This window comes from Ascaphus truei, chromosome 1 (genome assembly GCF_040206685.1).
Source record: "Ascaphus truei isolate aAscTru1 chromosome 1, aAscTru1.hap1, whole genome shotgun sequence".
In the NCBI taxonomy this organism is placed as follows: Eukaryota; Metazoa; Chordata; class Amphibia; order Anura; family Ascaphidae; genus Ascaphus; species Ascaphus truei.
Window position 1 is genome coordinate 475,354,293 of NC_134483.1, and position 25,571 is coordinate 475,379,863.

Here is a 25,571-nt window from a genome sequence, read left to right on the forward strand (position 1 = left end):
CTTACCTGTACTGTATGTGCTTAAATTGCCCTCACTGATATGCCAAAGTGCTCTTTTTAGTGTTGGTGTCTAATATGGTGAAGTTGTGCTGATTCATCCTGTTTGGTCGCCCAGCATAGTTTATGCATCTCTTACTTTTTTTAAGGAGCAATTCATGCAATATGCTATGTGTGTTTTTTTTTTCTTCAATAAATCAGTTCTGTAGTATTAGATAATACATAGTACATTTTTTGTTTAAATTTAACTCTTAATGCCATTTTAATTAGTTTTAATATACAAAGCATCCTTCGATTGCTATAGAAGGCTTTAGCTCCCCAGAAGTGCAAGATCTTTGTAACACTTTCCTGCGAGTGGTTATTTGTTGCCAATGTTCCCAGCAGTTTGAGCTGCAAACTGTAAGAATAGATAATGTTACCTTGGTAATATAAGAATACTTTGTAGCTGTTGAGTTACACTGACTGAAGGATTGATTGAAACGGGAAGGCGGCCATTTAGTGAATCCTGGCATGGATATTTGCTGATCGATCACGGGAGAACGAATCGGCAGCTTAGGTAATTAGTTTTCAATAAAGGTAATCAAAGGCTGCATATATTAAAACAAACTATTATTATTTTTAACATGCCGCTTGCGCTGCCTCTTTAAGACATGTGATATTTTTGGATTTACCGGTACATAGTCCTTGCATATAGACCATATTGTTGATCTAAAATTCCCTAAAGAAACCTAAGTGGTCCTGAAAGCTTGCACTCTTTTTAACTACTAGTTGGTCATTAAGGGGATCATTCCTACCTTACTTTTGTACTGTCTACTCTACGTGATCCCATCCTCTGCCTGGTCTTATTGTTCTGAGCAGTGGGGATGGGGATCTCTCTGCATTCCTGTTTGCATATTATGCAGTTTGTTTGGTTGCAGGGCTGTTTTTATCTCTGTACTTTATAACGTGTTCTCTTGGTTTGTCTTTGGCTCCTTCCCTTTCTCTGCCTATGTGTGGCACAGTTTCCTGGCTCTATAAGGGTGTCAGCTGAGGTGTCCCTTCAGTATGTGTTAGAGCAAATCCTGTGGTAGCTGAGGGTTTTGCCGAAAATTACAGATGGGTTGTTGTGGCTGGGATGGAAGCTGGTTTAATGTCAATAGCTGTGGCGGTCTGTGGGTTTTCTGTAGATGGTTGTTTCCATGTAACCATCTTATTTATGGTGACTGCAGAAATGAACCGTTAACCCACTGCTGGAATTTTCCATGGGCAGCTTTATAGAAGGGTGGAAGCTTTTCAAGTCCATGTGAAACCCTCTTCAGTGAACATTCACGTTTTACCCAGATGACAATTCTGTAACTATCTACGTATCGGAGGTTGCTCTTTGAGAAAGTCTTCTTTTAGACCAGCCATGAAGAGGTTGGCTTACTGTGCGTACCGTGCTGACGTGTGTGCCCAAAAGAGAAACTGTGAGTGAGAATTATTCTAAAAGTATAGTGACTGTCAGAGGTGTTCTGTGTGACAACTAAGTCTCTGGCAGGCAGCAATACTAAAACAAGGGGCGGACACCACAAGCGTAATCACTTAAAGCCGCGAAACTCCATGCACTACGTATTTTTTTCTTTAAGTTATAGGATTGAAGCAGGGGGTCTCCGGAGCTAAACCTCCATAGTGGTGCCGGTATCTCTGTGGAGTTTAAATATCCAGGTCACGGGGCCAATAGGAAGCCGCGAGGGATGATGTCACGGCGTCCTATTGGCCCGCGTGACGTGAGAAATTTAAACACCGCCATTTCGTTAGGCACATGCAGTAGATCCCTGGCTGCATAGATACCGGCTAGACAGGTAAGTATCTCTGCAAGCAGGGGGTCCCCGGAGCTGGAATAAATAAATACTATAACAAAAAGAAAGAAAGAGAAAAAAGATGTAGGTCAAGGTGTTGTGCTGCGTTAAATACGTTGCTGCATTATCAGCCCTAGGAGGCGCTGCACCTTTAAATGTACAATTTGTACAGAACATTGAAAAAACGTCTCTTTAAGAACATTCCCTCATTTACAGTGAGCCTCCGTCTCCTCCTCATACTGTACCTCTCGTTGTGAGAGGTAATCACACTGATGTGTTTGTTACAAGTAAATACTCTATATACTCAGTGTAGTTCATTCATTGGAAGGACGATCTCGTCTTTTTTTTTTAAGCATCAGTGATCTCACAGACTTCACTGGAGTCTTGAAGTCCGCAGATGTCCCCAAATAAAACATTTTTTGGCTCAACCTCAAATATCACTCATTTGTACAAACTGACAAGTGAGCCTTGCACCTACGCACGATATTGCCTTGGAAGGTGATTTTTTCAGTGCGTAATTTATCAGGGTTGCGAAAACTGGGGGGCGTGAGATTTTTTTTGGGGAGGGGAGGGCGGTGGTTACAGAGGCCCCGCGTTTTCCCAAAGGCATTTTAACTAAATGCCGGGGGACCGCGCAAGGCCTCTGTAACTTGACTTACCTTTGTGTCGGGCGACGTGTCGCCATGGCAACCCGGCATTAAATGACACCACGGATTCACGTGACATTGCGTTGCCATGGCAACGTGGCGTCACATGACCCCACGGTGTTATTTGACGTCGGACATGAGTAAGGGGAGGGGGCGCGAGTAGGGTGGAGAGCAGGCAGGTGGGTGCGGGGGGAATAGTGTGCGCACCCCTGTTCTATATGACTGTCACCATGAGCAGTACTGTCTCTACATTTTCCCACTCGCCACGTGATTGCTCAGATGCTGCATGGGAGATGCGCTTTCTGTTGCCATGACAGCCCTTCACACTGAAGGAGTATTCCAAATCCTCCGCTCTCCTGCTGTTTATTTCTCGCTCCGTGATGAGCAGTGTTACCAAAAATAGACGTTTGTGTTGCATTTTCCGTATGTGTTTATGAAGCGGCGCTTCTGCTGTGCCAGGATGCTCGGGAGAGACTGTATGCTGACCATCGTCATTGTCAATTACGAGGGTAGGTGACGCTCTTTCTCTTGGCTAATGAATATGTCTGTGATTTTCATGCAGGAGGTCTGGACTGCTGGCCAAAAATGTGCAAATAAGGAGGCAAGATACTGTACTGTACCTGCAAGAGCCAGATCTTAAAGCAAACACGCGGAAATAGGAAGTAAGAGTTGCCGTTTTTAAGCTTCGAGTAAGAAGCCATGGAGAGAGCTCGAAAAAGACTGGGGCCAAAATGGTTGTAGTGTAACAAGGCTGAGATGTGTGCGTCCGAGAAACCTGCCCCTCGTTACAGAACGAAGTATATAAATAAATGGGCAGAGAAAAAAATATATGTATCTCTGTATTGAAACTACATATATAATTCTAAATCCTTACACAAACACTACAGATGTATCGGACGTTACTGCACACGCTAATACGTGGCAACGGGTGGAAATCACAAGCTTAGTTGTCAAAATCACACAATTTAGTGCGGGGCCGCTCCAATCGATTGCATTGCAAACCGCACACTGAAACCAAAGCAAATCACCCGATAACGCGCTCAAACTCGCCACAGTGCGGGTGCAATAACGTCTCCTATATTACTAAGTAACCCTGCTTCTCTGTTTGTTTCTCACTCATTAACGCTTTGGTTGCCAGAGGGTCCGACGGCACCAGAGTGCCGCGGTCCTTCCGCCAAATCACGGTCACGTAACCGCTCCTCAGAGTGATCACATAAACAGGGCGTCCCTTTACCCGGAAGTAGAAGAGGATGAGTCCTCCTCTTCCAACTCCCTACAGAGCAGATCGCGACGTGATCTCCCCTAGAAAACGAGCCGTCTGTGGCACGACGAACAGGTCCAGCGCAACCCGGGGTGCAGCACATGCATTTGCCCAGGACGGCAGCTCCTGGGGGGCATCAGAAGTAAATGCCAGTGGTTGCTCCCTGGTGATCTATGGAGTGTACAGCTGGAGCATGCCGCTGAGGGCACCTGGGGAATGGTGGAGGGCTCAGAATTGTGGCCCGCCAGCCCATGTGCTTTGTGGTGTTTCCCCATCTGTCCTTCGGTGCGCGGCCCTCTCGCTCCACCCCTTGGTTTTGGTGACCAGGAGGGGGAGGGGTGGCACGAGGCGGCAGGACATGTGGCGTCGGCCCTGGTGGTGAAGCCACTATGTCACGGGACACCTGGAAGGCCAGACACCATGACATAGTGGCTAACGCTTGGGGCACCCAAAGGGTTAGCTGATATCATTTGAATCCCAACTGTCACTGTCCGCATTCCGAGCTTCTCATTAATATTCGTGATGTCATGCGGTACATTTCACCACCCGTAACCTGGTCATGGTCATGTATAAAAGTCCCAGTCAATATGGCTGCACCGCTGCCTGGGGGAAAGCAGGGACAAGTGTCCAGGGCCTGGCGCCCCATTTCCAGGGTGCGCGAAGTGAAGGGTTACAGCTAAATTATCTCCTGTATCTCTCGACCAAGGGTACTTGTCTGGCAGGTAAACCCTACAAATATAACCACTAGGGTCACCATTAAAAAAAAACCGTGTCATCATAAGGTCGCAGCTTTCTTTTGGTGTTCCTTGAATACATATTTGTGAATTTGTACGAGAAATCACAAAATAAAACAAAGTTAATTTTAACGGCAACCAGGAAGTGGTGGGGGGTGGGGGGAGGGCAGTGTTCCTAAAAGAAATACAAAATTGCTGCTTTCAAAATGATATTTTCCTGAGGGAAAAAAAGGTAAGGTTTGAGGTTTATGGCCACTAGTCAATAAAATGAGAAGCTGGGTATCACACGGTTAATGACGCATGGACTTCCATTCAAGGGAAGGAAAATGACTGCGCCGTTACCTGGCAATTACTTCGCTTGCCACCATATTGAGTCGGGGGATTTAAGAGACACTTATTATTATAATTATATCACTATTATTATGATTAGCACTGGCGGTCAAAAACTGCTTATACTAACAGAATATTTACAAGAAGAAAAATCAGTCAGACAGCCAGCGGGGTGATGAAATCCTCGGTGCACTGAGGTTAACTCTTGGAGATGTGTTACTGGTGAAATGAAGGTTGATGAACCAGCAGGCATTTAACCCTGTCACTGCTGGAGGCATCGTCTTCTCATTGCTGCTTCAAGCAGTGATATTGCCCCTCTATTGAAACCTCAGTATTTTTTTATAGGTTTTTTTTATTGGGTTTACAAGCATTAAATAACAACATTACTATACAGAAAAAAAACCCCAATAAGAAACACAGAAAAACATGCTTAACAACATATTAACACAGATAATAATAAAAACAAACAGATAATAGAATTTTCAAAGATTAATATCAAAGCTATCACCACACAGCCTCTAACAGAATCTGGCATAGGATTCCCCATTCACTACAGTATCTCCCCCATCAACAATACACTATCATATTTCCTCAGGGGCGAAATAATCTGTGTCCCATCGCAATCAGTCCGAGGAGACCCCAGGAGGTGTGCTCAAATGTCTGCATGATTGAATCCCTATCTTGTTGTGACATAGTATCAATAAACTTTTCCCATTTTTTTAAAACATTTCTCGGTTCTTAATTCTTTATTTGTCCCAGCTTCTAATTTGTCCATCATCATCAATTTATTCAGATAAATCGATTAAAATATCTAAAGTGGGGGGTTCAGGCTTTGTCCATTTCACCATCACTGTTTTCCAAGACAATCTCTGCTACCCGTGGGACAGTGTTCCTTACGAAACCTCCGTATTAAAGGAGCAATCCAAGCAGGTGGCATTTTATTTCTTCTTTCATTTTTTTTAACAAATGTTTGAAGCAGTGGATCTCCGAAGCTGAACCCCATTCATTTCAGCTCCGGGGAGCCTCTGCTTCACGATACTTGCCCACGAAGGGGGTGCCGGTATCTCCTGCAAGTTTAAACCTCCCGCGTTGCGTGGGCCAATAGGAAGCCCCACCGGATAACGTCACAGCTTCCTATTGGCCCGCAGGGAGCTGGAGCTTTGAAAAGCAGCCATAATGTGATCCCTGCAAGCTGAGTAAAGTGGCTACTGGCACCCCATATGAAGGTAAGTATATCCGGAACCAGGTGGTCCCCAGAGTTGAAATTAACAGGGTTCAGCTCCGGACACCCCCTGCTTCAATCCTATGTTAAAAAAAAAAAAAAAGAAGTCGTCCGCTTGGATTGCCTTTTTAAGGCTAAGGCCTCGCAGCCTCAGACCACGCGCCCGCACTGCAGACAAGCGGCGCGTGGAGAGACACTTGACCGCTACATGCGGTCTGTAGGGAGCGGTGGCCGGGGGGCGTGGTTTCAGCGGAGAGGTGCAGCGGGGGTCTCCCGGCCTGCAGGAGGGACCCCCCCACATGCCCTCTGCTGCTCTCCGTGCTACTCCCCCCCTCCACATGCCCTCTGCTGCTCCCGTCAGATACCACCACCCCCCCCTCCCCTCCAGCGGATGGCTACAGCGGGGGTCGGTCTCCCGGGCTGCAGATGGGAGCTGCTGCCGGCTGTATGCTAGAAGGTAAGCACCCTCCCTCCCCCCACACAAATGCTCTCCTCTCCGTGCTGATCCCTCCCCACACACACACACACACCACCCCCCTTACCTTGTGGAGGAAGCTGTCTGACAGCTCCTGCTTCCGCCCCCGCCGCTGATAGGCTCATCAGCCCACCACGTGACTCGTCACCGCTCGGGATCGCAACTTTCTTGCATCCCCTGACGGCTGACGCGTCACAGCGCGTTGTGAGCCGTGCAGCGAGGGGGGACTGGGACCGGCTCGGAAGGATACCCCTGCAGTTGAGGAACGCGCACGCGGCCGCGTGCTGCCGGAAGCAGGGGGACCAAAGCCTAACTGTTCACACCAGCGGTAGCCAACTCCAGTCCTCAAGAGCCACAAACAGGTCAGGTTTTCAGGAGCTCCTAGTTTTGTAGTCTCTTGTGCAGGGCCACCAACAGAAATCATGGGGCCGGGACAAATGAAAGGAGCAGCCCCCCCCGAACCCATAGCGAACCTACCACGAAAAAATATCTTTTAGAGCGCAACTTTTACTTAACTGTTTTCTTATTGTGATACAGAGAAAAACATTTCGATGCAACCTGTTTATTTTTATATTTTCAACAAAAGACATGTGACTGCCTGTCTGGGTGGGTGGGTGGGTGAGTGGGTGGATTACTGGGTGGGTGAATGACAGTGACTGGGTGGGTGAATTACAGTGACTGGGTGGGTGAATGACAGTGACTGGGTGGGTGAATTACAGTGACTGGGTGGGTGAATGACAGTGACTGGGTGGGTGAATGACAGTGGGTGAATGACAGTGGGTGGGAATAACAGTTGAATGACAATGGGTGGGTGGGTGAATGACAGTGGGTGGGTGGGTGAATGACAGTTGGGTGAATGACAGTGGGTGGGTGGGTGGGTGGGTGGGTGAATGACAGTGGGTGGGTGATTGGGTGAATGACAGTGGGTGGGTGAATGACAGTGGGTGGGTGAATGACAGTGGGTGGGTTAATGACAGTTGGGTGAAGGACAGTTGAATGACAGTGGGTGGGTGGGTGTTTGAATGAATGACGGTGGGTGGGTGAATGAATGACAGTGGGTGGGTGAATGAATGAGTGGGTGGGTGAATGAATGACAGTGGGTGGGTGAATGAATAACAGTGGGTGGGTGAATGAATGACAGTGGGTGGGTGAATGAATGACAGTAGGTGGGTGGGTGGTTGGGTGAATGAATGACAGTAGGTGGGTGGGTGGGTGGGTGAATGAATGACGGTGGGTGGGTGAATGAATGATGGTGGGTGGGTGGGTGAATGAATGATGGTGGGTGGGTGAATGAATGACAGTGGGTGGGTGGGTGAATGAATGATGGTGGGTGGGTGAATGAATGACGGTGGGTGGGTGAATGAATGACGGTGGGTGGGTGAATGAATGACAGTGGGTGGGTGAATGAATGAGTGGGTGGGTGAATGAATGACAGTGGGTGGGTGAATGAATGACAGTGGGTGGGTGAATGAATGACAGTGGGTGGGTGAATGAATGCCAGTAGGTGGGTGGGTGGGAGATTGAATGACGGTTTGGGAGAATGAATGATGGTGGGTGGGTGGGTGGGTGAATGAATGATGGTTGAATGACAGTGGGTGGGTGGGTGAATGAATGATGGTGGGTGGGTGGGTGAATGAATGACGGTGGGTGGGTGGGTGGGTGAATGAATGATGGTGGATGGGTGTATGAATGACAGTGGGTGGGTGGGTGAATGAATGACCGTTGAATGACGGTGGGTGGGTGAATGACGGTGGGTGACTGACGATGGGTGGGTGAATGACGGTGTGTGGGTGGATGACAGTGACTGGGTGTCTGGGTGACAGTGACTGGGTGGGAGACAGTGACTGGATGGGAGACAGTGACTGGATGGGAGACAGTGACTGGATGGGAGACAGTGACCGGGTGGGTGGGAGACAGTGACTGGGTGGGTGGGAGACAGTGACTGGGTGGGTGGGAGACAGTGACTGGGTGGGAGACATTGACTGTGTGGGTGGGAGACAGTGACTGTGTGGGTGGGAGACAGTGACTGGGTGGGAGACAGTGACTGGGTGGCAGACAGTGACTGGGTGGGTGGGAGACAGTGACTGGGTGGGTGGGAGACAGTGACTGGGTGGGTGGGAGACAGTGACTGGGTGGGAGACAGTGACTGGGTGGGAGACAGTGACTGAGTGGGTGGGAGACAGTGACTGGGTGGGTGGGAGACAGTGACTGGGTGGGAGACAGTTACTGGGTGGGAGACAGTGACTGGGTGGAAGACAGTGACTGGGTGGGAGACAGTGACTGGGTGGGAGACAGTGACTGGGTGGGAGACAGTGACTGGGTGGGTGGGAGACAGTGACTGGTTGGGTGGGAGACAGTGACTGGGTGGGTGGGAGACAGAGACTGGTTGGGTGGGAGACAGTGACTGGTTGGGTGGGAGACAGTGACTGGTTGGGTGGGAGACAGTGACTGGTTGGGTGGGAGACAGTGACTGCGTGGGTGGGAGACAGAGACTGGTTGGGTGGGAGACAGTGACTGGTTGGGTGGGAGACAGTGACTGGTTGGGTGGGAGACAGTGACTGGTTGGGTGGGAGACAGTGACTGGTTGGGTGGGAGACAGTGACTGGGTGGGAGACAGTGACTAGGTGGGAGACAGTGACTGGGTGGGAGACAGTGACTGGGTGGGTGGGAGACAGTGACTGGGTGGGAGACAGTGACTGGGTGGGTGGGAGACAGTGACTGGGTGGGAGACAGTGATTGGGTGGGTGGGAGACAGTGACTGGGTGGGTGGGAGACAGTGACTGCGTGGGTGGGAGACGGTGACTGGGTGGGAAACAGTGACTGGGTGGGTGGGAGACAGTGACTGGGTGGGAGACAGTGACTGGGTGGAAGACAGTGACTGGGTGGGTGGGAGACAGTGACTGGGTGGGAGACAGTGACTGGGTGGAAGACAGTGACTGGGTGGGTGGGAGACAGTGACTGGTTGGGTGGGAGACAGTGACTGGGTGGAAGACAGTGACTGGGTAGGTGGGAGACAGTGACTGGTTGGGTGGGAGACAGTGACTGGGTGGGAGACAGTGACTGGGTGGGAGACAGTGGCTGGGTGGGAGACAGTGACTGGGTGGGAGACAGTGACTGGGTGGGTGGGAGACAGTGACTGTGTGGGTGGGAGAGAGTGACTGGGTGGGTGACAGTGACTGACTGGGTGGGTGACAGTGACTGGGTGGGTGACAGTCAGTGACTGGGTAGGTGACAGTCAGTGACTGGGTGGGTGACACTGATAGTGGGTGACAGTGACAGTGGGTAACAGTGACTGGGTGGGGTGACTTACCTTGACCGGGTGGGTGCAACTTGCCGCCGGAAGCTTCCCCCTCCTGCCCCCGATATCCCCGCGGCAGCTGCCTGGGACGGGAGGTGGGCTTGGGGGAGGGGGCGCGGGAGGTGGGCTCGGGGGGCGCGTGGGAAGCTGGCCGCGGGGGGGGGGGGAAGCAGGCCGCAGAAGAGGAGCAGGTACTTCCCCCTCCGTCCCACGTTGGGAGCAGGGGGGGAGCGGGCCGCAGAAAAGGAGCAGGTACTTCCCCCTCTGTCCCACGTTGGGGGGAGGGAGCGGGCCCTGCTTGCCCTGCGCATGCGCGTTGGGACGACGACTCCAGTGCCCTTTGTCCCCCCCCCTGTTGGCGGCCTTGCTCTTGTGTTAGTTTTCTTTTGCGTTTGTGACATCCCGTTGTATAGTTTATACAGCTGTGCACCACCATTTTTGGCTTTTTGCTCTATTTTTGTCCGTCTTTCACATCGCTGGAAGCACGCTCAAGGAGTTCAGATTAGCAGGTTCTTGTGAGTACTGAAATCTCCTTTTAATTACTAAGGACACAGAGTTAAGACAAATCACACCCCCATTATACAGGGTTCAAACAGTGTTCTAAAGAACAGTGAATTCGGGGGTTACCGACGGGTGGTCTGGAGTCGCAGACTCCCCGGGGTCTAAAGACACCCATCCTCCCCCATAGACAATGAGCGCTCAAGCTTTGAGCACACGTGAATATATCCAGATCCTGGGGTTATACATTTAATGAACATTATACTCCGACCCATAGCCACATATGAATCTACTCCGTACAGATTTCAACATATTCTTGAATGCTGTCTTTATTGATTTACAAGCGACATTGAATTTTGTATACCCTACAACAACTCTGAAGCACTCATACTGGACGGTTTGGTTTCTTCTTGCATTTTCACATTGAGTGTTTTTTCATTGTTGGCCACACTCACTGATAGGGTTGCCAGGTGTCCGGTATTGAACTGGACTGTCCTGTATTTGGATACTCTGTCCAGTAAAAAATGAGAGTTACTGTAATACTGGACATGTATGTGTCTGGTATTTTCCTCACCGGACATAGTGACCTGACCACCTTTCACCATTGAGTCCAGTATTTTTGGAGAAGCCACCTGGCAACCCTACTCACTGACCCTCTAATGGTGTCGGACTGGGTCGCACCATTACAGCAACATCTACCTAGCATCGTGTAACATGGATGTGTTGTAGATAGTTATCAGTGTACTTGTAGTCTTATCTGGTAGATATCAAGGAGTCACTTGTAATGATACAATCTATTTTGTAAACTGTTGGTATCATCTTTCGCATTATGATTATTTTGGGGAGGTAATTGCTATCGTGATTGAAAGGGGCCATCTAGGTTTTACAAAATAAATGTTATGTTTTTGTTCTCTCATCCCACTCCTGAGAGTGTACGGTATTTGAAAGGTTGGCTTTTCCTTCGGAGCACATTTGTTCATTATTAGCACATATCTGGCTATTGACATCTTCGGAGCTCTGCCCACTTCATCAGCCAATGAACAATAGAGCAGCTTGCTGGTCATCTTTTACCAAACAGGCTAATATCCACACTCCAATATAATGAATGATTCAGAATGAATGTTTAGTCCTTTCATCATGACTCTGGTTGGACACCAATGTTAAATGTCTGCTGTATATTAAGAAGTCATTCTAACTTTATCGACCTTTGTGTTTGGCATTTCTTTAGCACTCAACACGGTCTTCATGGTGACAGCTGATAAAGTCAAAACGTGGTGAAGCCTTAAAGGCTTTGTGTCTATAACAGTAAGCTGCTCTGGTAGCATGCAGGAGTTATTTCTGTATTGCAACATGTGATCTGTTTATAGGTCTATGACTGATTACTTGCACAGACAAATAACTACGGCCGATAGAAACTACTGAGACTCATAGCCAGTATGATATTGACACATGGATGCAAACTATCAAAGGCATTCAAAACACATTCTTTAAATACAGATATACACCGGCTGAAACTACATATGTTAAGGATAGAGTATGGAGTGCCAAAGAGCAAATAAATTAAATTTTTATGTGAGGGAACAATGAAAAACATAATAAACCAGCACTTATAAATCAGCAATAGCAGGAGCCTAAAAATGGCTTATGTTCCCTTTGTCTCCATTAAAGGGGCAACCCCTCCTAGAACCAAATGCACTAATTCCAGTCACATGTTTAATTGGTCTCCTCTGGTTAATTCGTGCATTAGCCTTGGCAGGGGTTTGATTTCCTCTGTGATGCCCTCTTTTGTGTGATGTCACTGTGTGTTCACCGAATGCTTACCCCTCCCCCGGGCGTTCCCACAACTGTATTGGTTCTCTGAAAAAGCCAGGGTGGGATACGGGTAAAGAAAACACTTGATTGACAACCCCTTCCCCATTCGGAGGCTCCATTAGAAATTCAACTGCCCGACTATGTGCGAGTGCACCTTTAAGTGGTTACAGCCATGAATCGACTGTTTTGTGAAAATCTTTCCGCACTATAGTTTAACCACCTGGCTTCATGCCTTCGAATAAACTCACAGAGCACAGGTTTTAGATAAGGTTAATATGAAATGGATGCGAGTTCCCCTTAAAATGGACAATTCAACAAGGGATACAAATGGCTAATGTATTTTACCTCCGTTAAGAATACTGTGTCAGTTACAGCTCTCCAAACCCTCTGTTCCAGGGTAGCAGTGCCCTACAATTGTACTGAGGAAGCATCATGATGGGGCTGGTAGAATTAAGTATCAGGAATGGGGGAAGAGATTGGTCTGGGGAAGCACTGCTTACGGTGTGTAAAGTGAAAGTGAAGTTTGATTTGCCTGGGGATGAAACCATGTTAAATTGTTCTGGTGACAAAGGTGGTTCTAATACTGCATGTTATCAAGTTACCGCTATTACTTAGAGTCCATGTGCTGGAAGCAGACTGGGTTGAAACAGGAGCTGTTGTCACGTGGGCTTGATCCATTTTAGGATGGAAAACAAAATGGCCACCAACATGAAGTTGCACTATGGGCGACCAGTGATGTTGGTCCTATTGATTAGCTTGCAGGAACTAAACTACCCATTGGCCATCCTGAAAAACAACTTGACAAACTCTGCAAACTTTGTTTTAGAGAGATTTGTAAGGGAAAGGCAAAAGATCTCTTCATTGTCTATGGACTTGCATTGGGTGGAGGGAATTGTTTGCCGTCACCTGCCTGACTTGATGACAATGTTGAGAAATGCCAATAGATTGAATTTGCTTTCCATACTGGCTCCTATGCATGTAGCAGGAAATGAATAAAAGGAGCCCTGTGCAGTGACCACAAGTGTGAGTCGTAAAAAGTTCAAGATGGTCCTACTTAATTAGTTTTATTCAATATTTTTGCATTTTTATTAGGATTTTGCCAAGTGATTTTTAAATTATCAGCATACTTTGCTTATATACCTCTCTCCTACTGCACTCACACTGCTGACAATCCAATTAATGTGAAGAGAAAGTCTCCCTGAAGGAAATTTATAGTGTGCAACTAAAACATTACACTTCTCAAAAACACATACTTAGTGGTCTACTGGACAGATCTACCACAGATCAATCTGTGTGCATTTTTCATTTTTCTCCTCCGTTTCTGTTCTAGGGCTCCATGTTAAAATGGATATGAAGCAAAAGGAGACACTGTGTGTGCTCATTTACATGTCATTTCCCAGAATCCCTAGCTGCTGTGGAAGCACTGCATGCTAAGACATCATAGTGAAAAGCAGGGTTGCAGACCTGTCTGAGACATGTGAATGTGCTCACAAGTGGTATTTTTATTCGCTGTCATATTTATAAGATTATTCTTAGCTCAGTGTCTACCTTATTATCCCTTACTGTACCTTCGGCACAGATTGATTTTAAATAAATTGGGTATTTAATTAGAAATCATCTTTAGATGTAACCTACATTGAAGCCCTCGAGCCATCCGGTATCATTACAGCTGCGAATAGGCTTATTGGAGGCAGCAGGAACATTTACAGAGGGCAAGACTAAAGGCTGGCTTAGATTGCACAGACCCGTGTGTAATTTTTCCATTCAGTGTTTTTCCCCCCCACTCTTCTCTTATAAACACGTTCATTTTGTGCTTGCTCTATTGCTTCTTACTATATCTCGGGAGTATAATGCTCTCCGTTTCACAAACATGTCTGCCATTCAGTAAAAAAAAAAGAATCGTGGCTTAGAGAATGTTCCGTTTCAGCTGATGTCAAGTAGTAGAATAATCATGGCTCTGTGGTACCTGTTTGATGACATCAGATCCGAAAACAATACAACCAAAATTCCCACCACCCCAATGTTGGTATATCAACAATAACAGACAGACAGTCTGTGTAAAAACAGAAAATAACAAAACTTTAATGCTGACAGATAGTCACGCCGAAACAAGTGTAAGTATGTACAGGTGAGTTAAAAAGGAATAAAAATGATCCCCTGAGGGGAGGTGTATCAGGTGGAAAGTTAGTAGTGAAATCAATCGGCTTAGTAGCTGTATTGTAATAATCTTAGCCTCACTACAAATCTTTCCATATATATAAGGTGGTGCGGTAATTAGTAATATAACCCTGCTAAGGTATATACCCTACAAACTGAATACACGTGGTATATCGTAAGCTGCAGCCGCAGCAGAGGTAAGTATAATAAAGAGTGTGGTGTGTAACAACATACACGCTGTATGTGCAGGCAATAGATAGTGGTGCAGTGATAAGCACCTATACGCCTAAGAATGCCTCTGTCAGATAATGCCCCAACACTCAACCCCAACACTGATAATATCAGAAGGCTGCAGCTGCAACACCACAATGTCAGCAGTGTCTGGTATACGACCGTATCTCCAAGCAGAGTGAGGAAATCTCCCACCAACACTGTCCTGAACACCGTCCCGCTCGCAGGCGCCACAACCGTGACGTCACTGCACCCCAGGTGCACTCTTTATTATACTTACCTCTGCTGCGGCTGTACATACTTGTATTGTACTGTATGTCTTTATTTATATAGCGCCATAAATGTACATAGCGCTTCACAGTAGTAATACATATCATATAAATAACAAATAATATAAATAACAGATCATGGGAATAAGTGCTTCAGACATACTGTAAAAGTAACATTAAGGAAGAGGAGTCCCTGCTCCGAGGAGCTTACCATCTTACACTTGTTTCGGCGTGACTATCTGTCAACATTAAAGTTTTGTTATTTTCTGTTTTTATTGTCTGTTATTGTTGATATACCCTCATTGGGGTAGTGGGAATATTGGTTGAAATTAATGGATATGCATCCTTGTTAATTATATTTGTGCATCCTGAGTGCGTGCCAATAGGGACCTGGGTGATTCTGTTCGCCATTTGTGTTTTTGCTTTATCTCCTCCCTACGCACCTGGAGCCTTATACTTGATTGTTTGTTTTTTGGTACTGAGCGATAACTGTATTTTTGTGTGTCCGAAAACAATACAGCCTATGTATTTTACTGAGTAATTACTCTGACACGTTACAAAATCACCTTGAGCCACGGTACTGCGTGACATTGTTTCCCCAGATAACACAACACATCCAAGTATCACTCAGAATCTCAGCGTTTCCATAGGATTCACTAGCAGAGCTGGCAGAGAATATTGTAATATATCCCAACATATCACAGTAAAGAGAATAATGAAGTCTGCTACATCTGTATATCACTAGTCGGAGGATAACACTATACATGGAGCTGTCTTCTTTCCATTTTTTTGTGCTTGACAAGTGACCTGTCACGGGTTTAATATGGTGTCTGCCTCCTGAGTATTTTGGTTTGAAGTCAGATATTTATCAATTGGTAGTTTCAGACTCAGACGGCTTTTCAGATAGCGGAGTCTGTCTGTTTACAATTCTGAGCGTTGTGTGTACATCTACCCCGTTGTGCATATTGGATCCCATTTGCTTGATGTAGTAATTAGTTCAGCCTAACAAGGGAACATCAACAGGTGGATTAAATGCACCTACCGTATATATTCCCAGATAACATTTTGTTCTGAGGGATATTTTAGATAGTAAAAAGAATTCCTACTCTGCTATATTTTCTTTACAATGAATGATTGCTGAATAAAAACAACAGACAGTGGATCTGAAGCAGCAGTGCCACGTTCAAGGAGATAGCCGAAAAGGAGACTATCGAAATGTAGCCAAAGGTGTCTCAGGTCCGTACCTTAGGTCCGGGGTGAGCAAACTTTTTATGTTGAGCCCCCCTTTTCATCTGTGATATTAGTCGGGCTCCCCTGCCGCCTGCCTGATGTAACCAAATCACATGAAGGAAACAACTTTATTAATCGGTATGCATTATGCATGTGCATACAAATACTCAAAATACTTGCATATTTCAACAGTTTTAAAACCGCAAAACGTGACACGTTTTATATGGTTTTTTTTAAATAAATAAGTGTAGTAGTATAATAAGATATTACTGACAGCAATTTTTTTCAATTATTATTTCAACTAGTAATGCATACTCTCTCTCCCCCTCATCTCCTCTCCCACACCACATCCTCTCCCTCACCCCCTCGTCTTTTCTCACCCCTTTCCTCCACTTATACCTTTCCTCCTCTCTCATCCCCTCTCGTCCTCTCTCATCCCCTCTCGTCCCCTCTCCTCCCCTCTCCTCCCCTCTCCTCCTCTCTCATCCCCTATCCTCCCCTCTTCTCCTCTCTCATCCCCTCTCCTCCTCTCTCATCCCCTCTCCTCTTCTCTCATCCCCTCTCCTCTTCTCTCATTCTCTCTCTTCCTCTCTCATTTCCTCTCTTCCTCTCTCATCCCTCTCCTCTCAGCCCCTATCCTCTCACACACTCACCTCCTTAACAATGCCTACCTGGCTTCGGTGGAGGAGGACCACGGGAGAGGAACGGGGCATTGGCAGAAGAGGGCAGCAGGAGAAGAGGACGGAGGACCGCTAGAGCAGAGCAAGGCGACAGAGGAGTTGGACGGCTGCAGAGGAGGAGGGTGGCCTGGGAGGAGCACTTGGTGAAGTCAGTGAAGACTTCGAGGTCGGACCGCTGGGGCCCGCTCCTCCCCAGCTGTACTGTTTTGCTTCCATCGTCCAACGCCTCTGTCCCCTGCTCTGTGCTGGCGGTCCTCCATCCTCTTCTTCCACCACCATCCTCCTCGCCACACGCTGCTCCACTCCCATCATCCCCTCTCCCAGCACCCCCCTTAAAAAATATTGTGCCCCCCAGTTTGCGCACCCCTGCGCTTAGGTAAGGCTCCGCCTAGGGGCGGCATGTCTCAGAGGGTGGCACCACTGATCTCCTTTTTTTAAATATATATGTAGGATTGAAGCAAGGGATCTCCAGAGCTGAACCGCATTAATTTAGGCTCCTAGGACCGCTTACTTAGGGAGTGCCGGTATCTCCTGCTCAGGTGTTAAGCCCCCGGTCATATGGGCCAAAAGGACGTCACGGCTTCCTATTGGCCCGTGTGATGGGACAGCTAAAAACTGAGCAGAGACACCGGCACCCCCTAAGGAGGTGTGTATCTCAGGAAGCAAGGAGTCACAGGAGCCGAAACTAATGTGATTCAGGTCCGGAGACCCCCTGCTTAGTGCTTGCCTAATGGCGACACGTACCCTTGGGATGGGCCTGGTCTCTCCTCTAACCGTCACGAAGGTGGCAACAAGTTTAGAGTGTGTTTAATAGCTTTGTACGTGAAACTCTGACAGCATAACTGTGAAAAACACACTAACAGTGATCAGCGTATAAAACACTGGGAGTCCCAGTAATATATAATGTTGCATTGTTATTTCTCCAACACAGAAGACTGCTGCAGGTTTTCCGAATTGACCCGTGTGGAATTGTACGTTTATCTGCTTCAGGTGTGACTGCAGTGCCTTGCGGGGGATGTGTAACCAGACACATTCTTATTACCATTCAGTGTATAGTTTTGGCAAGCTGAAACCGGGGAGTGTTTGATTTCCTTGAGTTACACCCTTTCATCCAATATTACTACAGCATGTGCTGAGTAGGACTTTAACAGGAAAAGTGCCCTCCCTTTCCCTTTACCTGATTTGGTCCGGAAAAGAAAATCCAGCATTCTTTTCCCCTGTGTAATTATCACCCAAGGAAGACCATGATTCAAACCCCAGTGTCGGCTCCTTGTCATCTTGGACAAGTCACGTGATGTCCCTGTGCCGCTTGCACCAATATCGAAATGTAGGTGGTGCTTGTAATGCACCTATACATTGATGCACAAGGTCAATTAATAGCTTATTATTATATTCAGCCCTATGGAATAAACCTTTCCTGCTCAGGCGATGAGTTTAAGGCCCCTCTGGTAGCAGAGAAGTAAACCTGAGAGCCTTCCGGTTACTTAGAGTCATTGGCCCCTATACCATATGCTAGGTCGTTGATTGGGCCACTGATTGAGCCACCTGTGCTGAAGCATGGATATCCTGAATACCTGACCTGTTGGTGGCCCTTATGGACAGGACTTGGCCACCCTTGATATATGCAATGTACACGCCTACTCCGTGCTGGAAAATATGCTATCCTCATTCATCTCATTGGAGTTGTACTCTTCCCCAGCACGGGAAAGAGGATTTCCGACCCCGTTGATTAAGGGCCTTCAAATCTCGAGAAGAGATTGTTGATAAAATATGCTGATTTGGACATAAATAGGTTAGATCCTAAACCGAGTGCGAAGGCGACAAAGAACTTTTTCTATAAACTATTCAGCAATCCTGCAAGCCACACGGTTGCCCAGTTTCCTTAATGCTTGAGTTCATCAAGCAAAGATGAAATGCACCTGAATGTCTTACAGTGCGGCCAAGTAAAGTGATCATTTATTAAATACGGTCGTGTTTTATCATTTCATTTTGCTTTTTTTCCCCTTCCTACGGAGAACAATAAAACACAGAAAATACAATGTATAATTCTTCTAGGAGATTTGTGGCCTCATTGAGGAATGTAAAATATTGTTTAATTGCAACGTGTCCTGATTATATTGTCAAACTGTGACTCATGGCGTGCAGCGCTGAATTCATTATATTGCTGGCATACTGTACATCATGTCTATGTCTAAAGGATGACAGCTCAAGGGGAAATATTTGATATTGCAGTGAATGACTTTATATCTGCGGCATGGTGTTTCACTTGAAATGCTTTCAAGGATTACATACAAAACCGTACGTGGGAGCCCAGCACACGCGGATCATTTCATTTCTTTTTTTTTTAAATAGACAAGTCTGTGTAAACCTGTGTTGTTTACAGTTATATGAAAGAAAATTAGGAGGGTCAAATTGATATTATCTACTGTACTTTTAGCTTTCTATAGGGCAGATCCACACAGCTCTGTTAGCCTATTTAACCTAAATGAACCTTAGGTTAATTATAACGCCTACAGTCTGCATTAAAGCAAATAATTTAATTTTAACTCATTGCTCAGAGAGATAGAGAGACTGAGACTAATTAAGCACTATATATCTCCCCTCAAACCCCTCTCCAAATAACATATGGAGAACGTCTGTGCTCAAAATGGAGCATACCACAGATACCTGGGAGATATGCTAATGTGATATGCAAAGTATATTTAAATGACTCGCACCCCACAATTCCTAAAAGATTTCCATAGACCTACGCTGACAAGTCTTTGGCCCCTTGCGATGGGATATATAGTGCTTGGGACTCTACTAAAATAGGTCTCGCTCTCTCTCTCGCCACCTCCCCCATTTCAGTGTCTGGAGGGAGTAATCACCACATGTAGGTAATGCAGGTATAACATGATTCATGTTAAGCCAACACACTTTACATGGCGTTAAAACCCATTCTAATGAGATAACTAACATGTTGTTTTTGCATATAATTAGCTTAGTGGATACCCGTTAAAACGTGTTGGAAATAATGTCCGTTACCTATTGAGGAGATCTATACCTATAACGGAGATCTCTGGATCTGCCCCTTAGTTTCTAACACCTGAAGTTTTCTTATGCCAGTATAGATTCTACTTTATTGTCTTATTTTCATTACTCATATGGTAAAGTTAAGTCATTTGCATCTTTGTAGTTCCTGTCTGATTTTGTTTTTTTCTAAAAAAAACGAAACAAAAAACTTTCTAAGTATGTCATTCATTGCTGCATTCAATATTTAATATTTCAATATACAGCAGTGATTATATATGCAACACGTTATGATATAAATCTGCCATAAATGGTTGCAGATGCAGCAGAGACTATTTGCCCTAAGCGATTACATTGGCAGACATACAGTGGAAATAGTTATGATATAAATTGAATTCATGCAACAGCAAATTATATTTGGGGAGAGGTTATTGTGATCAACTGCACACCCCTCTTCCCCTTAAAGAGGCAACCCTGCTTTTCTTTTTACATATTTGTACAGTTATAGGATTAAAGCAGGGGGTCTCGAAGCGGAACCACATTAATTTCAGCTCCGGAGACATCCTGCTCCCGAGATATTTACCTCCATGGGGGGTGCCGGTAGCAGCTCCGGCTGGGCTATGTGGGGCTATCAAAATGGCGGCTTAAATGTCCCATGTGACCCGGGTCAATAGGAAGCCGTGACATCATCCAGTGTGGCTTCCTATTGGTCCGTGTGACTGGGAATTTAACCCAGTGGAGCTGCTACCAGCACTCCCTACGAAGGGATTTCGGGGAGCATAGAGTTTAAATGAACCCGGTTCAAACCTATTAAAAATAAAGCCACATGTTCAGCTGCTTTGAAAGGATACGGATTGCAACGCATTGTATCGCAGGCCCCAAAAAACAGGTAAAATATATGGGCCTTTGCATTGTTTCCTTGATGAGTTAAGTCATTGGTACTTGGAGGTAGGGATATTGGGGTATGCCAAGTAAATGGTATGCTTGTAAAATCCCAGATCGTAGCTTTATGCGAGTTTTCTTTTTCTTCCCATTTTCCAGCAGATATATGGAGCGACCACTCATTTCAGACAGACCCGGACCTACCACCAGGCTGGAAAAAAATCAATGATATTGCTGGGATCTACTACTGGCACATACCAACTGGAGCAACCCAGTGGGAGCGTCCTGTGTCCGCACCAGTGGATCTCCCGGGGTCACGGAAGGGATCGCTCAGCTCTGCCAGTTCATCTCCTACTCCAGAGAATGAGGTGAAATGCGGTGCTAGGGACAGTGTCTGCTTCCAACGCGCTGCGGTGGGGGTCCATGCTTCTGAATGGGACCCCCCACAGCATTAGTCCTTTGGTGCCGCAACCACCACGGCCGAGGCACCAGAGATGTTAAGTCTTGCTACGTCTGTAGGTGCAATCACTACTACCTGCGGTTTTGTTCTCTACATATTTTGGTAATGGAGGACACCATGAGTTCCAATGTGGTCTTCCTTTATCAGGTCTCCAAAGTTGCCGGCCACCTTGAATCGTATAAGATGCCAATCAGCAATCGGACTTCTTTGGGTGGGGGACACCACTTGGCATGGTTAAATAATTTTTTAATAGAGTAGTTCATTTAATTCACAGGTGTGAAGTAGAAGTGGTGGCAGTAACATGGCATATTCAGGCAAGTTCAGCCTCTGTAAGAGTCTAGTTGGGCCATGTTTATTTTATTTTACAGGATCAGAAATTAATAAAATATCGAAAAGGGGAATCCTATTTTTTTAAATCAAATTACTGTATGTAATTAAAATAAATAATAATTAATAAAATAATAATAATTAAAAAAAAAAAAGAGTACTAGGATTGTACGAAAAATCCAATATGACTTTCATAAAGCCAGTCCTTGTAAAGCAGAGTTATTCATATGTGACTGTAGATTACGATAGGCTCCCTGTGCACTGTAACAGTAATTACTTATTGGAAGCCAACATAATCGGCCCCTTGAAGCCAAAGAGCCATCTGCTTGGCCGCTTTGGTTGAAGTCCTCTTTTGCTGTAGAGCAATGTCTTTCATGCACCTCTTGCAGTAAAGTCATTGAGTATGAGGGTTTTGTAGTGTTGAGAGTTATATGGACAAATTCTACAGTAGCAGTTCTCATGGCCACTTAACCCATCTGGCTCTACAGCTTTTTTTGTCCACTTTAAGAGGGTTATGACAGGAAAAGGGCAAACATTGTTGTTAGAAGGTCCTGTTACCTCGTAATCGTTTTTCTTCTCCTAAATATTTATGCTTTTTTACATTTAGTGGGCCAAGTATCAAGCTCCAGGCTGGCTTTTCTTGTGACTAACTCACAGGGGTGATTCATGAAACTACGATCGGGGCACTAATGTGCAGAAACTCCCATTCACATCAATGGGAATGTCCATACCATAGCACCATCATTGGCACTAGCACAGTTTAATGAATAACTCCATCAAAGTGTTATTTTGAGCATACCTCTATTAATATCAATGTATTTAGCATCTGCTTTGAGCTGCTCTTGTCAGCTAATGCTATGGGAAGTATTTACAGAAGTAGCAGTTACTACTTTCGCTATGGCATGATAACGCGTTACCGCAGACGCATGCTTTCTTATGTTATTGTGCGATTTTCTATTCCATGTAGATGCAAGTTGCAAAACTGGGCAATTTTGCTACCTACTGTAATTGTGTGATTTCACGCATTACTGCGGGATACTGATAGCCAGTACATTAATGGCTGCTACATCTGTATATGGAGCAATAGAATAAGTTATGGGAGGCGTTTCTAGACAATCTTTGCAAGCTAAAAACCCGGACCCATTGTATTATATATTTCTATATTTAATAGTGCAAACTGGCGAGCTACGGGGAAATTGACCTCAAATATGTAGCAGTAAACAAAGACGCCCCAACGCACATCCGGTGTGACACATTATTTAGTTCATTTAAAAAAAATGTTCTTCTCATAAGTACTGTAAGGGCCATTTAGTTTAATCTTTTGGCCAAAACATGTTAAGCTGCTACCACATTAAGGTCGCCCCTTTCAGCAGATTCCTACGCTACCAATGTGATACTGTCCTTTGTATTTCCTCCACTACGTAGAGAAAAGAGGATACAAAACAATGATAGTCAATAGCATGGGATGTGTGACATGTATGTGGTGCCTAAGGGGTTAAAATGTAGATGCACATAGATCCAGATTCACAGAATGGTGCTAAGCTTTAGCACGCCTTTATCCTGATTCATATGAATGGGAGCCGAGGCGTGCTAAAGCTTAGCACCGTTTGTAGATCTGGGCGTATGCAGTGGATTGTGTGAGCTACAAAAAACAAAAGTGCACTAAGAAATATATACATACACTTCCCAAGCTTATTGCTACAACACAAGTTATCTCCACCTCTCTCCTTTGGGAAGATATCTCTCGATAACTTCTGCGATTACATGTGTGTATTAGGACCTGCTGATTAAAAACATTTTGATTCGTCCAATACTCAACTGGTTTTGATGTTGGATTAAAAAAACAAAAATCTGATTTTTTTTTTGCTCTCAAAAGTTGTTTCAACTTTTTTGAACTTCTAGCTTTTTGCAAAAGTTAGTGGTGTTTATTCAAAAAGTTTGACCATTTTAATTGATTTTTTTTTTTAAGTACCAAGAAAAAAAAAAGAAGAAAAAAACTAAACATAGATCCATGAAATCCAATAAATATTGACTATTGTGTCTTTTCTTTCCTGTCAGATCAGCTTTGCTTTTTTTTTTTTTTTTTTTTAACTTTAAAGCATATTTAATCATCGGGTTCAGCTTTATTTTATTTAGGCATGAAAAAAAAATAGATATTACTGTTCTCTTACTGTACACTTCTTTAAAGCAGCAATACTACATCCCCCCCTTTTATCCCATTATTTTCATATGTTAAGCATGAGACAGTGTATAATTCTACATTCTTACCTAAACTGACAATCCTTTGGTGCTCCTATTATAAATCTGTCAAAATCCTGATTGTGTGCCTAATGAAATGGACGCTTTTCAGTTTCAATTAATCCTTCAGTCAGTGTAACTCATCAGCTACAATGTATCCTTATTTTACTAAAGTAACATTATCTATTGTTACAGTTTGCAGCTCAAACTGCTGGGAACATTGGCAACAAATTATCCCAAACAGGAAAGTGTTATAAAGATCTGCTTTGCACTGCTAGGGAGGTGGGTTAAAACTGGCTATAGAAATCAAAGGATGCTTAAAAACTCATTAAAAATGACATTAAGAGTTGAATTAAAAAAAAAATCACAATGATCTAATACTACAGAACTGATTAATTTTTTTTAAAAAACATAAGATTTTACATGTTTTGCTGCTTTAAATGGAGGGTTTTCATATGCAGAAATAAATTATCAGCAAGCAAAAACCCTTCCTGCAGAGGGCAGGGCCGGACTAGCCACGGGTCCAGAGACTCCTTGGTTCAGTCAAACCTATCATTTAAAGCTTAAATATTGCCATCTTCGGCACGTTTACTTGTATCATAGCTCACAATTGTTGTGTTGAGCACAAAGTTGCAGGCAGCCATTAAACTTCTACAGAGCTGTCACCAACCAAGGATACAAATCCGTGAGATAGGGAGTTTCTGCAAAAAGAAATTGGACCTTAAAGCATCATTCCCCCTTCTTAATGCACTTTTACCCCCCGTTATTTTTACAGGATAGGAACCGTCGGTTTCCCGGAGATAAATCGCACTATTTTCAGCTCTGGAGACTCCTCCCCCTCCCCTGTTCCCGAGATTCGTACGGTTGAAGTTACTAGGTTTAAATCTCCCTCCAGGGGAAAAGAAATGGCTGCCAAATCTCTGGCCAGTGTTGTTGCAGCTTCCTATCGGACGGCCATTTAAATTTCCTTCAAAAGCAAGAAGTATCTCGGACATGGGGAGTCCCCAGAGCTGCAAATAGCATTCTTCAGCTCTGAAGAACTACCTCTCTCCCCCCCTCCTGCAAAAATTGCTTCAATTGAAAAGTGCAATCCCTTTCAGTGCCCAAGGGTTTTGGAACCCCATGGTGTGGAGGCTAAAAAAAAACACTTGTGGGGGAGATAGCATCCTGTGCTCCTATCGAGCTCAGGACACGATCTGCACTGACGTCGGGCAGAAGGGGGGATGACTCCAGCGGAGGCGATATCACCGAAGCGGTCACGTCATCGCCGGCTCGGGACACTAAAAGGGTTAAAAATAGGTGACGCTAAAAATCAGCGACACAAATGTCAAACCTTTATATCACCAGATATCAACGAGGTCATACACAGGAAAAGTCCCTTTTAAAAACACACATACATACAGTACATTTTAATTTCACACTCATTTGGACTGATGTGATGCGACAGGCAGTCTGCAGGGATGTTTGGAATCTCCAGTGTGCAAACAAGGTGCATGAAATATTGACTCGTTCTGTCTCTGGCTAGGCCTTTTTGTCATTGTGCATCTATCTTTCATACTAGCCTTTTTCTTCAGACAGCCAAAGTTGTCTGTGTAAAGCCAGGGAAATGATAGGACATGAAATAAACATTAAACCCTCCTGAGCGTGAATATTTTAGCACAGCGACCAATACATTATTATTGTATGAAACAGACATGCAAATTTTGGAGTCATGAATATTTTATTTGCTTTGAGGCATCAAATTATATATTTAAAATAAAAGCAGATTGATGTTATCCGCTGTCATGCACGAAAAAAAAAAAAGTAATAAATATTTAGATACGCATCGAACCGCGACTGCTCATTTTATGGTGATTAACGGGCTAAATCACTAATTTCAAAGGGATCAGTACAAAGTAGACACCCTGCGTGGTCTGGATACAATTATTTCACTGTACACAAAAAATAATTAGACATTGCAGCAATTCATACTAATGTACATGGCTTTAATAGGAAAGT

The 25,571-nt window shown here is 45.1% G+C and overlaps 1 protein-coding gene across 15 annotated transcripts in view; it reads left to right on the forward strand.

The window, feature by feature from the left end:
- APBB2 (amyloid beta precursor protein binding family B member 2) overlaps positions 1–25,571 on the forward strand; it is a 457,842-nt gene that overhangs the window by 278,831 nt on the left and 153,440 nt on the right. For 11 of the 15 annotated variants that reach the window (XM_075567343.1, XM_075567401.1, XM_075567410.1 and 8 more), the window contains one exon: positions 20,708–20,916. In XM_075567343.1, coding sequence (XP_075423458.1) covers positions 20,708–20,916 — 209 coding nt within the window. The remainder of the gene's footprint in view (positions 1–20,707; positions 20,917–25,571) is intronic. The other 4 variants (XM_075567420.1, XM_075567451.1, XM_075567461.1 and 1 more) reach the window with 1 other exon arrangement.